The sequence below is a fragment of the Trichomonas vaginalis genome, chromosome V (genome assembly GCF_026262505.1).
Source record: "Trichomonas vaginalis G3 chromosome V, whole genome shotgun sequence".
NCBI lineage: Eukaryota > Parabasalia > Trichomonadida > Trichomonadidae > Trichomonas > Trichomonas vaginalis.
Genome location: NC_067207.1, coordinates 21,264,047 through 21,279,346, shown reverse-complemented (window position 1 = coordinate 21,279,346; position 15,300 = coordinate 21,264,047). Strand labels below are relative to the sequence as shown.

Here is a 15,300-nt window from a genome sequence, read left to right as displayed (position 1 = left end):
TTATATAGTGGTGCTATAAGAGTTCATGACATTGAAACACTTATGTCAAAAGTTTTATATCTCAACTATACAAATGTTTTCAAAGAGGACATAGAAAAATATATTGAGGGTATAGAGTTTGTGAGATGTCATTGGACAGAGTTGTATGAAAAATATAAAGACAAGGAAAATGTTTTCTTTATAGTGGACCCGCCGTTCTATAACACATGCGATTTTCAATACCAAGTAGACTGGACTTTGAGAGACTCTTTAGAAACTTTAGACGTTTTACATAACTGTCCATGCTTTTACTTTACATCCGATAAAAGTGGTTTGGAAACCGTTATGAGATGGTTAGAGGACATACATGCCTATGAGTTTAGATATGACAAGATAGAATATGAGAGAGGTCCTATAAACCGGAGAAAGTGTCATAACAAAGAAATTTTACTAGTAAGTAAATGTGGTTTGAAATAGGACTACTTGTTTTAGGTTTTTTCCATTGTGTCATTTATTTATTTGACGTGGCAGAAAAGTACAGAGAATATGAAGATGAACCAATGCCTGCAAATGTTCAGCATATGTACTCGTAAGAGATATTTTTATCTAATATTAAATGGACGCACAGAACTTAGCGAATGCACAGCAACCTGGACAACCAAACCCAGAGAATATTCCAAATGAAGTTAGAATACAAACTGCAATGGCAAACTATGGTCAAGTGCCAACAGATGTACAAATGCAAACTGCCATGTCAAATGACGCTGCGTTAGGTTTGCCACCATGGTATGCAAATATGAGATGGAAAGAGTTTTATACAAACCCTGAAGTGGGATATAAACAACTCTATGCAGATGACGCGAACACAGGAGTTGACCCAGAATATGTTTTCTACCAGAGGAGAAACAGAATGTATGAGCTCCAGTTAAAAAATGCTATGGAACTCAACAGGAAACGTAAGAGACTAGGCGGACATTAGATTTTTACATATAGTAAAATGGGTTTCTTTGGAAGAATAGGAAACTTCTTTCGAAATGTTGGAAGAGGTATATGGAATGGAATAAAATCTGTCGGAAGAGGAATTTGGAACGGAGTCAAAAATATTGGTAAAAGAGTAGGTCAGTTCGTTGGTATTATACCTAAAGACCCTGAACCAGAAGAACAAGCTCCTGTTATACAACAGCCTGAACCTGCACCACAGTCTAGTTGGCAACCAAATCCAACACCTCAACCGTATTAAAAAATTATATTTTTACCGTTCGATAGTAGTTGTATATGAAACTAAGTTCTAAGTAAAACGCATGGTATAATGGAATTATTCTCTTTCTTCCATCTGTTGTAAACCATACTTGAAAGTCTGAAATACTTCCACTTGGTGGTTCATATAGCTTTGTAGGTTTTTCGTAAAAGTCATTTGCCAAGCATAAAAAAGAGTTTTGGGCGCCAGAAAATGAAGCATGAACGATAATAGCATCTGGGTCGAAAACATTTTCATATGTTCCATTAGGGTTTTCGACTTCATAAAAGTCTGGGTGTACTGGATATGCTGCAGGCTGATTTAACATCCTCATAAATCTATACCATGCCAAGTTGTTATATTTTGTAGAAATATAAACGTTTTCTCCAAGGTCTTCTATTCTATTGATTTTAACAGTTGCATTTTTCCTGTCATAAATAATATCGAGATGGTACTCTCCTTCGTCAATGTTATACTGGTTTGCATATTCGATATAGATATCGTTTATTTTTTCTTGAAAAGCTTGAAGAGTTGTTTCTAAGTTTACAAGCAAACTAACTTGTAAAAGTTTTCCCTGTTCAAATTTCTCATACATACGTTTTTCTTTGTTATAGTATCGAACTTCAAAACCGACCGTAAATGGGAAACCATGTATGGCTTCTGAAATGAACTTCATTCTACGAAAGCCAATAGCTTTTGTGACAGATGGGTCTCTTAGCCATCTTAATGGGTAGTCAAAACGATAGCCTTCATGCTTTACGGTCTCTGTCTCAAACTTTTGACCGACATTAGTAAAAAGTTCATCTAATGGTTTAGTTGTAGCAACTCTTGAATTTTCTTTTTCTATTGGAAGCATATTTTATCTAGAATAAAAATGTCAAATGAAACAGCGTCTATGAGAGAAATACAACACAACCGACAACTCATTATGCAAGCTCTAAATAAGAACACAACAAACTTTTCAAACTATTCTAAGATATCTGAGTCATTGAAAGAAGGAAACTTAAAACTGACATTAAACCCAATGACAGATGAGTTTCTATTTCAAGACAATAAGAACCATACTGTCTGTATAAATCCAACAAAAGGAACTTTAAACGAGAAACCTATAAATGAACTTCTTTTGAAAGCAGATGTTGGCAACAAAGCTGACAAAGAATATGTAGACGATGCAATAGCAAAAGAAGAAGAAAGAGCTAACAAAGCTTATGCAACAAAAGAACATACTCATCCTGAACTAGCAGACAAAACATATGTTGACAAAAAATGTCAAGTGAAGTGACAAGAGCTGAAAACGAATATTCTAAAAAGACTCATACACATACCATTGCAAATATTACAAACTTACAAGAAACCTTAAACAGTAAAAGTGCCGTTGGACATACACATACCATTGCAAATATTACAAACTTACAAGAAACCTTAAACAGTAAAAGTGCCGTTGGACATACACATACCATTGCAAATATTACAAACTTACAAGAAACCTTAAACAGGAAAAGTGACGTTGGACATACACATGACTTCTTCACAACTGTTGCTATAGAAAATATTGAAGGAACGGTTGAAGAAACTGGTGGGGATGTATATATTGGAAACCTCCTAACTTTCCACAAGGTTTAACATCGGATGACGACATAACGACGATGAGAAACATTAGATGTAAAGATGTTTATGTCATGAAGGATGAAAATAACGTTAAATTCACTGCTCAAGATTTATATGACAAGAAAGCAGACAAAACAGAGCTTCAAACATTAAAGACAGAAATACTTCAAACATTATATCCTATAGGCTCTATTTATACGTCAATGAACTCTACCAGACCAGAAACAGTTCTGGGTTTTGGTACGTGGACTCAAATAGTCGACAGGTTTTTGTATTGTGCAAACTCTTCAAAGGAAACAGGTGGAAGTAAAACGATTTCAGGTGAAAATTTACCTGCACACAGTCACTACATAGATTTAAGTACATCTCAAGCAGGTTGGCATAGTCATAGATATTGGAATTGGTCAGCAATGACAAAAGGTAAAGGATATGATGTTAAAGACAACGTTCAGTTTGCTATAAATTGTTACTGGAGTAACACTGAGGGAGGAGGAAACCATACACATCGCGTTTCAGGGTATACGCAAACAACGGGACAAAGTAAAGACTACATGCCACCTTACATGACAGTTTACGCATGGTATAGAAATGCTTAGTCGTCATGTTCCACTTCTTTAGCATATTCGTCAGGAGTTGTCTTATATTTGTTAGGAACTGTCTTTGAAAGTATACCACCTTGAACTTTGACAAGTTTGAAACGAGGTCTGACAATAGTAGTTTTATCTTCTGCTTGCAGTCTGTACATTTTGCCATGTTTGCCTAAAACTTCATAATATTCTCTTGTATACTTTCTTCTATTTTTACGAACACGAATGTGAGTACCTGTCGGGTTCCCATTGTTGTCATAGTCAATAGTATTTTCATATGGGTCGCGTTTAGGTATTTCTATTTTTACTTTGTCACCTTTCTGAAGTTTGAAGCCCGGCATTCTTTCTTGTTTGTCTCTTTTGACTAAATTATTAAATATATAGTCTTTCTCTAAGTCAGGGTTGTTTTTCATTTCTTCGGGGGAGTGGTTTCCCAAACCTTTTTGTTTACGGCTATTGTAAATATTTAAAACTTGTCTCATCTTTGCCATGGAGAAGTGTCTATACTTGTCGTCATATGACATTTCATTTGCTTCACCACCTTGTGGTTGGTTTAAGTCTCTTAACATTTTTATACAACCGTCAATGACACCAAGAGCAGAATGGTTTTGGTCGACAATGAAATATTGGTTTACATTTTTTGAACGCAGATAGTTTTTAATATCGTCTGATTTGAAAGAACTTTCACAGTCAGATGTCAGTTTTGTTGGATGGTATTTGTCAACGAATATTGTCAAAGCAGTTTTCACATCTAAAATATTTTTGGACTGTAATGGTATGGCTTCACAGTATCTTGTGTTTTGACCGACAAATATTAGCCAGTATGGAGGTCCATCTGTTCTAACTCTCGGAATGTTTTCCAAGATATCCATAAACCAAGCATTTGGTGTTGAACTAAAGATTTTTACCATGAGTGCTTTCTTTGTTGCCTTAGAAACATAGGGGTCCTTGTTTGGATTCGTCATTTTTTAACCCATAAGAATGGGTTTATTTGGCGCATTAGCAGGAGTTGCATCCAGATTTTTGCCCGCAGTGGGAACAATAGCCAGAGGTGTATTTGGAGTTGGAAGGAAGATTTTGAGTACATTAGGTATACTAAAGAGAAAGCACAACCTATTATACAAACTGTACAGAAAGGTTGGGATGTAGCACGAGATGCAACAAATCTTATTCCAAATCCTGAAACAAGAGGAAAAGTTCAAGGATGGATGGACAATGTAGGAAGACAAGCAGGAAACTATTATAACAAAGCAAATGACTACTATAACCAAGCAGGACACTATATGGACCAAGGTGAAAGATTCTTTAACAGAGGATATAACCATGCACAACAGTGGGTAAACAATAACCAACCTCAACCGCCTCAAACTTGGGGAATGTAAAATTTTTTACTGAGATGAAATGAACAATACAGCATTGAGACAAATGGGTTCAAGATGGATTTGTCGGCTTCCAGCAGTTACACAACGTGTTTGTCAAGTTCTTCCTATACCTCAGGAAGTTTTAGACCGACTTAAAAAACCTAAACAACCAGTTGAAAACAAACCAAACTAAAATTTTTTACTGAGATGAAATGACCGAAGAAGTTGAAACGGTAGATTTGACACCACAAACAAAAAGTTCAGAACCATTGTCAAAACCTGTCAAAGAACTTACAGATGAAGAGAAAAATTCAATAATAGAAAGTGCCAGGTCTGGAAATACAAACCCTAACTACAAAGTCACTTTTCATAAAAATGGAACGGCTAGTATCTCAAAAAAGAAACAGACTCTCACAAATAAAATATTGAAGTCTGAAGGAGCTTTCGAGACAACAGATGGAAAAGTTTACTTCACTGACGAACAGTTCATTATAGAACATCTCATTGACTTAGAGTCGAAATATTCTAAACTTTACAACAAACACAAAAAGTTGAAAGGAAAACAAAAACAAATGGCATATGATATTTATGAAGATGTTGACGACACAACTGTTCCTGCAAGTGAGGTAAAGTCAGAGGAACCGAAAAGTGACGAAAAACCGATAGAAGAAGAGAAACCAAAAACTGAAGATAAACCAAAACCAAAGTTTAGTTTCCAAACTAAACCAAGTCAACCTTCATTAGCTGGTATGGGTTGGCGTCAAAGACTTATGGTAGCTGGTGGTTATGTTAAGTAAAGGAAAAAACATTTTTCAAAAAAAATATTTTTTTATTTTATTTGAAATGTACGCTGAGTTTGTTGGAACAGACCGTTGGGAAACTTGTTTGTTAGATGAGAAATATGAAATTCACTGTTGTGAGTCATTTGAAGTCAGAAACAAAAAGACAAAAAGAGTTTTAAGCGGATGGGAGCGAAATGACGGATATGCTAATATGAAGATGAGTGGAAAAAACTATTTTAAACATGTTGTCATTGCAACTCATTTTATACCGAACCCTAACAATTTACCTTTTGTAGACCATATAAACCATATAAAAACGACAATAGACTTGAAAACTTGCGTTGGGTCACTCGTTCTGAAAACAATAAGAACAAAAGCAAATTTCGAGATATTGTATTCGAATTTGTCGACGAACTAGAAGATGAAGCAATTGAAATTACAGACTATGGTAAGCATACGTTTGAGTTTTACTACTATAGCGAAGAACAAGACTCTTTCTACTTTTATACCGGCGTAAACTATAGAAAATTACAAGTATATTTTACTAAGGATGGCTGTGCTCATGTAAACGCTAGAGATACAGATGGAAAATGCGTTAGACTATTTCTTAACAAATTCAAGAAGCTATATGGCATACCATTTTAAAACGTTTTTTTTTAAAAAAAAATATTTTTTTATCCGATAGAAAAGATGACGAAATATATTTCAGTCAACAAGTACATGTCAGGACTTAAAGAAGAACTAGACCCATTCGCTTATTTGAATGTTTACTTCTACAATTTTGAAAAGTCTACATTTGACAAAATTTGGAACATTGCACCAGTTAAGTTTGCTATTGTGACTAAAAATGGTGCGAAATTTGAAGACTTAGACATAGAAGGTTTGTTAGCAGTCAAAGAAAGTTTTGACAGAAGGTTTTCAAACCTTAAAGAAGGCAAAGCATACAAACTTGTTATACCTTATGAACCAAAGAAAGCAGACGACTATGAATATTATGAGTCTAAGATAGTTGAAGTTCAAGGTAAATTGGGTAAAAAGATTTTAGAGTCTAAGCCAGTGTTTGCTCCTAAAGAGGAAGAGAACATTGACATTGACCCAGAAATGTTCTAAAAATAACATTTTATTTTTACATGTCAAATTTCTTTTTCTCTGGAACTGGCTCTGGTTCTTTCTTCTCTTCTTCTACTTTCTTTTCTTTCTTTTCTCTCTTCTTCTTCTTCTCTGGTGGAGTTATGTCAAATTTCTCCGAACCATATTTATGTAAAAGTTCTTTGTCCTTTAATAGCTCTTCTATTCTGTTTTCTATTTCATCTTCAAGAACAGCGCATGTGTCTTCTTTGCATTCTAAGAACTTTTGTTGGACTTCATCTTTCCAATCGGCGTCATCTCTGTCAACAAGTCTGTCATTGACAAACTTAAAGACTGCTCTGCTTAATGTTTTATGGTTCTTGTCATATTCCCAGAAACAGAACTTTAGAACAAATTCACCTTTCTTGTTTACACTATGTAAGATTTTATGGTCGACAGATGTTTTGCTGTCAAAAAGTTTGTCTCGAATATAGATAGCGAAATCGCTAGACATTTTCTAAAAGATAAAAATTTTAATTTTTCTAAAAATATGTTAGAAAAAAAGTTTGCTGACATTGACAAGAAATTTGAGAATGTTTTAAATAAGAACAAGAGGAAGTTAGAAAATGCTCAGATAAAGCCTATACATGACAAGTTCCTATTTGCTCAGAATGGTATAACAGGTCTAATCGCACCGCCTGGGTCGGGTAAGACTTTCACTTATCTTAAAATGGCTGCACAACAACAAGAACTAGATGAGAAGAACCCATTCTATGAGTTAGTAGTCATTTGTAGTACTTCTGGTCAATTTGACCAAACCGTAAATTCGTTCAAAGATATTATAAAAAAGTCTAAGTTAGTATGTATAAAAGACTCTGAGTTGTTAGATTGGATAAAAAAGTACCAAAGAAGAGTTTTGAAGTACAATGCTATAAATGAGTATGTCAATTCGAAGTTTAAAGACCCAAATGAGGAAATGCAGAGAATATTAGAGAAGAAACACTTCAGAAACAAACAGAAAGAGATAGAATACATTTCGAAGAAATTGCAATCTTACGATTGGAAGACTTACCCTCACAGATGTCTTCTTATCTTAGATGACTTTGCTTCTCATCCTTTGTTAAAGAATAGAGAACAAGACATGTGTCGAATTCTTAAGAAGCTCAGACACTTTAACATCTCAGTTGTCATTTGTGTACAGACAGCAAAGAGTTTAAGTAAGGATGTTAAAAGAATACTTACTGACATTATACTTTTCCCTGGATTGTCCGAAGACGATTTCATGGAACTTATGAAAGAGTCCATGGCAGGTAAGTTTGACAGACATGAACTATGGGAGAAGTACAAAGTCATACAAGACCCTCATACTTCTTTCAGAATTCATATCTACGCGAACAAAGTTCAAATTGTAAAAAGTCAAGCTTGAAAATTAAATGTTTAGTCGTAGTAAGTCTGTTGTGGTGCTGGGGCTGTCGGTTCTTCTGGCTGTGGAACGGGTTCAGTAGGTGGGACGTCGGACATTCGTTTGTGTCTTAACCGTCTTTGTTCTGAAACAATATAATATTGTCTTGAAAAAGTACAATATTGTCTTGAAAAAGTACAACATTGTCTTGAAAAAGTACAAGACTTGTTCTGAAAAAGTACAGCCGAACTCAAATTTGAGAGACATTGTACTGAATTTATACAACATTGTTCTGAAAAAGTACAATATTGTACTGAATTTATACAACATTGTCTTGAAAAAGTACAATATTGTACTGAATTTATACAACATTGTCTTGAAAAAGTACAAGACTTGTTCTGAAAAAGTACAGCCGTACTCAAATTTGAGAGACATTGTACTGAATTTATACAACATTGTTCTGAAAAAGTACAATATTGTACTGAATTTATACAACATTGTCTTGAAAAAGTACAATATTGTACAGAATTTATACAACATTGTCTTGAAAAAGTACAAGACTTGTTCTGAAAAAGTACAGCCGTACTCAAATTTGAGAGACATTGTACTGAATTTATACAACATTGTTCTGAAAAAGTACAATATTGTACTGAATTTATACAACATTGTCTTGAAAAAGTACAATATTGTACAGAATTTATACAACATTGTCTTGAAAAAGTACAAGACTTGTTCTGAAAAAGTACAGCCGAACTCAAATTTGAGAGACATTGTACTGAATTTATACAACATTGTTCTGAAAAAGTACAATATTGTACTGAATTTATACAACATTGTCTTGAAAAAGTACAATATTGTACTGAATTTATACAACATTGTCTTGAAAAAGTACAAGACTTGTTCTGAAAAAGTACAGCCGTACTCAAATTTGAGAGACATTGTACTGAATTTATACAACATTGTTCTGAAAAAGTACAATATTGTACTGAATTTATACAACATTGTCTTGAAAAAGTACAATATTGTACAGAATTTATACAACATTGTCTTGAAAAAGTACAAGACTTGTTCTGAAAAAGTACAGCCGTACTCAAATTTGAGAGACATTGTACTGAATTTATACAACATTGTTCTGAAAAAGTACAATATTGTACTGAATTTATACAACATTGTCTTGAAAAAGTACAATATTGTACAGAATTTATACAACATTGTCTTGAAACAATAAAAGACTTGTCTTGAAACAATGACCGACATAGACCCAGCAGATGAGGCAATTTACCTTATAGAGCTACCTGAGCCATCTTTGGTGTCAAGCTTGAAAAATAAAGATTGAAATTTACCCTACTTGTTTGAAGTTGTCAAAATACTCTGTTATTTTTTCTTTCAGTAGCGGTAAGTCTTCTTTGAAGGTAAAAATTGTACAACCTTTAATATCATAGTGTGTTTGAGGTAACGTATCTTGAACTATTTGTTTCACATCTTCATTCGGTGTCATTGAAATCGGTAAGTTTTCGCGATAGAACCAATTTCTGTCAGATTTGTAAATCTTAGCAAGGTCGTAAAAGCTTTTGTTGTTTCTTCTGACTAAATGCAACATAACCATATCTCTGTCTTCTTCATTTTCCATCTCTTCAGTATAAATCATATACTTATAGTTCTTTTCCTTTCCTTTTGGTACTGAACGCGGTATTCTTTTCTGTATGCTTTTATCTTTTGCTTCAAGCTTGTTCTCTAGCTCTTCACGTTCTTGTCTATGAATTTCGTCAAGAAGTCTGTATATATTCCAAGCATAACGAGGCGAAGCCCACATTGCAACAGCATTTACAAGAAGTCTATGTACATAATAGCCTCTCAAACCGTTTGGCAATTTTTCACGATTTTCATAGAGTTTTGGCGACTGGGGTTTCTTCCCTACTCGCTGTTCTTCACTGTTTTCAGAAAAAAGTATGTCTCGCTGTGCTTCGCTCAAAAGTTCTTGTGTGCTTTGGTTCCTAAACCAGTCTTTAGGAAGCTTAGTATCTGGAGCAAAACATGCTGTCAAAATACTTTGCATTTGGTACATATCGTCTTTGACCGAACGAATGAGACGGAGTTGTTTGTTAAACTGAACCCACTCATATTCTTCATTTATAGCTTCATGGACTATAACTGTTGTTGTGTTCTCTGTTGTTGACATATCTGTCCTTACATACAAAATAAAAAAATAAATAAAAATAAAACTAACTTTATTTTTTCTATCTTAAGGAAATTCATGATTTTCATAGAGTTTTATGCAAGACCGAAAAAAGTCTGTCTAGAGAAATTTCACTGTTTTCATAGAGTTTTTTGACGACTAAGGTTTCTTACCTACTCGCTGTTCTTCACTGTTTTCGTACGGAATCTCTACCCTCGGTTTTCCGAGGGTAGCAATCTTATGCCATTTTACTTAGATTTTTGTTGCTGAATTCAGCAAAAATATAATTTAGGGTAGAAGGTTAGATCTAACCTGTTTTCTAACCTGTTTTCTAACCTGTTTTTTTCACAAGCGTTTTACATGGTAAACGTTATTTTTACATGTATTTTTCAGCAACTTCGTCAAATAATTTTATAGCTTTGTCGATCTCATCTACTTCAAACGTTTCTTTACCTTTCGTGGGAGCACCATACATTTTCTCAAACTTTTCAAGCAGTTCTGTTTCTGCAGCTCTCATATCGTTAACAAACACAACCTTAACTCTATTGACTGTAGAGTCATATCTTTTAGTTATATTAAATGTTCTTCCTATCTTATATCTCTTTGTATTGAAGTCTTTCGGTTTCTGAACGATGTAAAGTAAGCCTTCACTGCAACGTTCCGTATCGAATGAACCATATGTTATGAAATTATATCCAACAACTGGGTCTAACCATAACAAAACTATTGGTATAAGACTTTTGTCGATGAGATATGCTGTAGTTCCATAGAATCTTACCGATATCATAAGCTCAGGATTTCTTGTCAAAATTTTCTGAGTTGAAGCAATTTTAACCCAGTCGTTTGTTTTCTTTCCAGATGGAGATATAATGTCTGACAAAGAATATTTGTTGTATTTCTTTGAGTATCTTACGTTTAAATCACCAATTCTAACCATTTTGGTGTCATTGTCTATCTTTCTAACTGTTTCAAACTCAGTGTTTGACATTTCCTGTTCTTACATACAAAATAAAAAAATATTTTATAAAAAACTAACTTTATTTTTTCTATCTTAAGGAAATTCATGAAATTTGGTCATTTTACTCAGCAAAAATATATTTTAGGGTAGAAGGGTATATCTACCCCGTTTTCTACCCTCATTTCTACCCTCTTGAATTTGTCATGATTTCATCGTAAATGTTTTGTCAAGACTTCTTCATCGTACATTCTTTGTCATGATTTCATCGAAACTAAACGTATATGTTTTGTCAAGACTTCTTCATCGTAATGAGCGTAAATCAGACAAAAATATATTTTAGGGTAGAAGGGTATATCTACCCCGTTTTCTACCCTCATTTCTACCCCAGTTATTTTATAAACGTTTTACATGGTAAACGTTATTTTTTAAATTTTGTGAAAACTCAACGGTTTGACACAAGCCCTAAAATATATTTTACTCAGAATTTTACTCAGAATTCAATAAAAATATATTTTAGGGTAGAAGGGTATATCTACCCCGTTTTCTACCCTCATTTCTACCATAAAGTTTTACAAGCGTTTTACATGGTATATGTTGTGATGGTTCATGACTTTAAACAGTTTTGTAGCTTCTATTTCTTCACGAAGGATATCAAAAGTTTTAACTATGCCGAATGTTTCTTTATATTTCTTCTTGACATCTGAAAGAAGGAAATCGTTAGCAGTTGGATAGTTTTTGTTCAGAAATGTCAACATGTCCATTTTATCTTCTGCTGGTTTCTCTGCTTCTTTCTTTAAGTCAGTATGGTCGTTTCGCATACGTTCTATCTCTTTGACGGAGTAGTTATATTTCCTCATTGCTGCTTTACATTTAGAACATTGTGAGTTCATTTTTGCGTTATATTCTGAAATTTGTCCTGCTAGTATGACTAAGGCGTAGATGGTTTTCTTTAACTCAAAGGTTGCTGGTTTTATCTGTTGGTTCCATACCTTACCTCTTCTATCTTTATCTCTTATCTGCCATACACACTCAGCAACTAACGAAACAAAGTTGTCGTAGGTCTTAAATTCTTCAGATTTATATATGTCAATGTCCATGACTTTGTGGTTGTAATGAAATCCAAGAAACTCATAGTTTATCTTACGAATGAACTTCTTTATTTCAACTGAGTCGGTTGGTTTCACTTCTATTTCATCGAATTCTGGAATAGTGAGCTTTTGTTGTTGTATTTCAGGAAGTTTAGGTAAATGGTCAATAATATCCTGCATTTCATAAAGATACTGTTCATTTGTTTCATCTTTTGCACTACAGTCTAAATCTCCTTGGAGAAGTTCTTGCTTTATCTTCTGGATTTCTGTTTCGAAAGTATATGAAGAAGGAATGAAGCTTTTCATCTCTACTAACATTGAAGTTGGGTTCATGACTAACGAGTTTGGTGCTGTTGTTGCAAACATGTTCTTACAATAAAAATAAAAAAATATTTTTTGGTGGGACTACCTTTATTTTATTTCAGCACAAAATGAACGAGTTTGGTTTAAAAATACGGTGGAGCCAAAAATGGCTCGACCTCAAAAACAAGCATTTTGTGAAGAATATACCAACCCGCTGTTTTCCGCGGGTTGCTTTTTTTATACAAAGTTCAAGAGTTTTGTGTGTTTTCTACGAGGGTAGAAATGAGGGTAGAAATGAGGGTAGATCTAGCCATCTACCCTAAAATATATTTTTTGGTGGTACGTCGGACATTGTTCTGAAACAGTACAAGTCTTGTTCTGAAACAGTACAAGTCTTGTTCTGAAACAGTACAAGTCTTGTTCTGAAACAGTACAAATATTGTTCTGAAACAGTACAAATATTGTTCTGAAACAGAACAAATATTGTTCTGAAACAGAACAAATATTGTTCTGAAACAGAAAATTTTTCTCTCAAATTGAGAGCTTTTACGGGAAATTTGTTCTGAAAAAGTACAAGACTAGTTCTGAAAAAGTACAAGACTAGTTCTGAAAAAGTACAAGACTAGTTCTGAAACAGTACAAGACTAGTTCTGAAACAGAACAATGGACAGCATCGAGCCATTAGATGAGGCAATTTACCTTATAGAGATAAATGAAGTTGTTAAGCAGTATTTGGGCAAGGACAAAGCCAACAAGTCCCTCGGCGTCTGGTTGTCTGGAAGAGGTGCGCTGAAAATCGAGATTTCGACTGGAATTCCAATTCAAATACCAGAAAACACTCCTGTAGACGACATAAAGGAGATGAAGAAAGAAGCTCTTCTCAAGTTCTTTGCAAAGCGCCCATGGATACAACTTCCAAACAGAGAGAGTCCAATTCCACGAATTATACAAATTCTCAGAGCACTGTTCCACTTCTCTGGTCAGCCGTTCTACATAACCTGTGAAGGCGACATCCAACCAGTTCAGTAAACATCTCATTTTAACTAACTTTTTTTCTATCTTAAGGAAATTCATGAAAATTCAAGAGGGTAGAAAAGAGGGTAGAAAACGGGGTAGATATACCCTTCTACCCTAAAATATATTTTTCAATACTTTTTCAGCACTTTTCCGTAGTTGTATATGAAAGACAATTCGAGATAAAAGTCATAGTATAATGGAATAATATGCTGCACACCGTTTGTTGTGAACCAAACTTGAAAGTCAGAGAAACTGTTACTAGGTGGTTCGTAGAATTTAGAGGTAAGGTCATAGAAGTCCTTACCCATACAAAGAAAACTATTGTTGCTTGAACTGAAACTTGCATGACATATAACATTTTGAGGGTCAAACACGTTTCTATAAACTGTCAAATTTGTTGGTGGGCGTATAAATTTAAACGGACCGTCAGGTGGTAATGGTTCGTTCTGGTTTAGTAACCGAAGAAATTGTGCCCAAGAACGTTTGTCTACTTTCCAAAATAAAAACTCTGTATCTCTTGGAGGGTTAATTTCAATCTTTTGAAATGAAACGGTGGAGTTCATCTTGTCATATTCTAGTTTCAGATAGTATGTTCCATTTAGTAAAGAGTCGTATTTTTCTTGAAATTCCCAATAATATTTGTTCATTTGAGTTTGAAAGTCATTTAGAGTTTTCTCAAGACTTTCGTCTGAACGAACTGTAAAGATTCTCATTTCGTCAAATTTGTCTATTAGACCATCAGAACCTTTATACTGCCCATGAAAATATACTGCGAACATAAAAGCGTTAGTTCTTTTTGAAAACAAAACTCTTCTAAATCCTATTGCCTTTGCATCTGAAGGACTTTGAAGCCAACGAATTGGATAGTCAAACCTGTATACTCGGGATGAAATTTCTTCATCTGAAATAGTCCTACCAGCATTTGTAAAGATATAGTCTAACGGTTTTGTATCTGCTACTTTTGTTCTTTGTTTTTCAGCCTGAAGCATTTAATATATGTAAAAATATATTGTTTTAAAATGGTATGCCATATAGCTTCTTGAATTTGTTAAGATGTATTTGAACGTATTTTCCATCTGTATCTCTAGCGTTTACATGAGCATAGCCCGCCTTAGTAAAACATACTTGTAATTTCCTATAGTTTACGCCGGTATAAAAGTAGAAAGAGTCTTGTTCTTCGCTATAGTAGTAAAACTCAAACGTATGCTCGCCATAGTCTGTAATTTCAATTGCTTCATCTTCTAGTTCGTCGACAAATTCGAATACAATATCTCGAAATTTGCCTATGTTCTTATTGTTTTCAGAACAAGTGACCCAACGCAAGTTTTCAAGTCTATTGTCGTTTCTTATATGGTTTATATGGTCTACAAAAGGTAAATTGTTAGGGTTCGGTATAAAATGAGTTGCAATGACAACATGTTTAAAATAGTTTTTTCCACTCATCTTCATATTAGCATATCCGTCATTTCGCTCCCATCCGCTTAAAACTCTTTTTGTCTTTTTGTTTCTGACTTCAAATGACTCACAACAGTGAATTTCATATTTCTCATCTAACAAACAAGTTTCCCAACGGTCTGTTCCAACAAACTCAGCGTACATTTCAAATAAAATAAAAAAATATTTTTTTGAAAAATGTTTTTTCCTTTACTTAACATAACCAGCTACCATAAGTCTTTGACGCCAACCCATACCAGCTAATGAAGGTTGACTTGGTTTAGTTTGGAAACTAAACTT

General features: G+C 34.1%; 11 protein-coding genes and 1 pseudogene across 12 annotated transcripts, besides 1 other annotated feature; 6 read left to right on the top strand and 6 right to left on the bottom strand.

The window, feature by feature from the left end:
* Positions 1 to 15,300: part of a mobile genetic element that runs on past both edges of the window.
* Positions 596 to 958, top strand: TVAGG3_0377200 (uncharacterized protein; the record flags this gene model as incomplete). Its single annotated transcript, XM_051231965.1, has 1 exon — positions 596 to 958. One exon carries the CDS (start codon positions 596 to 598, stop codon positions 956 to 958), a length of 363 nt encoding a protein of 120 aa, XP_051101695.1.
* On the top strand, positions 977 to 1,219 carry TVAGG3_0377190 (serine threonine-protein phosphatase family; the record flags this gene model as incomplete). Its single annotated transcript, XM_051231964.1, has 1 exon — positions 977 to 1,219. The coding sequence occupies one exon, from the start codon at positions 977 to 979 to the stop codon at positions 1,217 to 1,219; it is 243 nt and encodes an 80-aa protein (XP_051101694.1).
* On the bottom strand, positions 1,596 to 2,072 carry TVAGG3_0377180 (uncharacterized protein; the record flags this gene model as incomplete). The annotated part of the gene is made up of 1 exon (XM_051231963.1): positions 1,596 to 2,072. A coding segment is annotated over one exon (477 nt), but the record flags the coding sequence as incomplete, so codon positions are not given.
* TVAGG3_0377170 (uncharacterized protein) lies at positions 4,813 to 4,965 on the top strand (the record flags this gene model as incomplete). Its single annotated transcript, XM_051231962.1, has 1 exon — positions 4,813 to 4,965. The coding sequence occupies one exon, from the start codon at positions 4,813 to 4,815 to the stop codon at positions 4,963 to 4,965; it is 153 nt and encodes a 50-aa protein (XP_051101692.1).
* Positions 4,985 to 5,569, top strand: TVAGG3_0377160 (phage tail repeat-like family; the record flags this gene model as incomplete). The annotated part of the gene is made up of 1 exon (XM_051231961.1): positions 4,985 to 5,569. The coding sequence occupies one exon, from the start codon at positions 4,985 to 4,987 to the stop codon at positions 5,567 to 5,569; it is 585 nt and encodes a 194-aa protein (XP_051101691.1).
* On the bottom strand, positions 6,681 to 6,981 carry TVAGG3_0377150 (annotated as a pseudogene). Its single transcript has one exon. A coding segment is annotated over exon 1 (301 nt).
* On the top strand, positions 7,473 to 8,048 carry TVAGG3_0377140 (protein of unknown function, DUF4106 family; the record flags this gene model as incomplete). Its single annotated transcript, XM_051231960.1, has 1 exon — positions 7,473 to 8,048. A coding segment is annotated over one exon (576 nt), but the record flags the coding sequence as incomplete, so codon positions are not given.
* On the bottom strand, positions 9,669 to 10,203 carry TVAGG3_0377130 (KilA, N-terminal/APSES-type HTH, DNA-binding family; the record flags this gene model as incomplete). Its single annotated transcript, XM_051231959.1, has 1 exon — positions 9,669 to 10,203. A coding segment is annotated over one exon (535 nt), but the record flags the coding sequence as incomplete, so codon positions are not given.
* Positions 11,728 to 12,564, bottom strand: TVAGG3_0377120 (organellar and viral DNA polymerase type B; the record flags this gene model as incomplete). Its single annotated transcript, XM_051231958.1, has 1 exon — positions 11,728 to 12,564. The coding sequence occupies one exon, from the start codon at positions 12,562 to 12,564 to the stop codon at positions 11,728 to 11,730; it is 837 nt and encodes a 278-aa protein (XP_051101688.1).
* On the top strand, positions 13,213 to 13,578 carry TVAGG3_0377110 (uncharacterized protein; the record flags this gene model as incomplete). Its single annotated transcript, XM_051231957.1, has 1 exon — positions 13,213 to 13,578. The coding sequence occupies one exon, from the start codon at positions 13,213 to 13,215 to the stop codon at positions 13,576 to 13,578; it is 366 nt and encodes a 121-aa protein (XP_051101687.1).
* Positions 13,695 to 14,555, bottom strand: TVAGG3_0377100 (uncharacterized protein; the record flags this gene model as incomplete). Its single annotated transcript, XM_051231956.1, has 1 exon — positions 13,695 to 14,555. One exon carries the CDS (start codon positions 14,553 to 14,555, stop codon positions 13,695 to 13,697), a length of 861 nt encoding a protein of 286 aa, XP_051101686.1.
* On the bottom strand, positions 14,581 to 15,165 carry TVAGG3_0377090 (His-Me finger endonucleases family; the record flags this gene model as incomplete). Its single annotated transcript, XM_051231955.1, has 1 exon — positions 14,581 to 15,165. The coding sequence occupies one exon, from the start codon at positions 15,163 to 15,165 to the stop codon at positions 14,581 to 14,583; it is 585 nt and encodes a 194-aa protein (XP_051101685.1).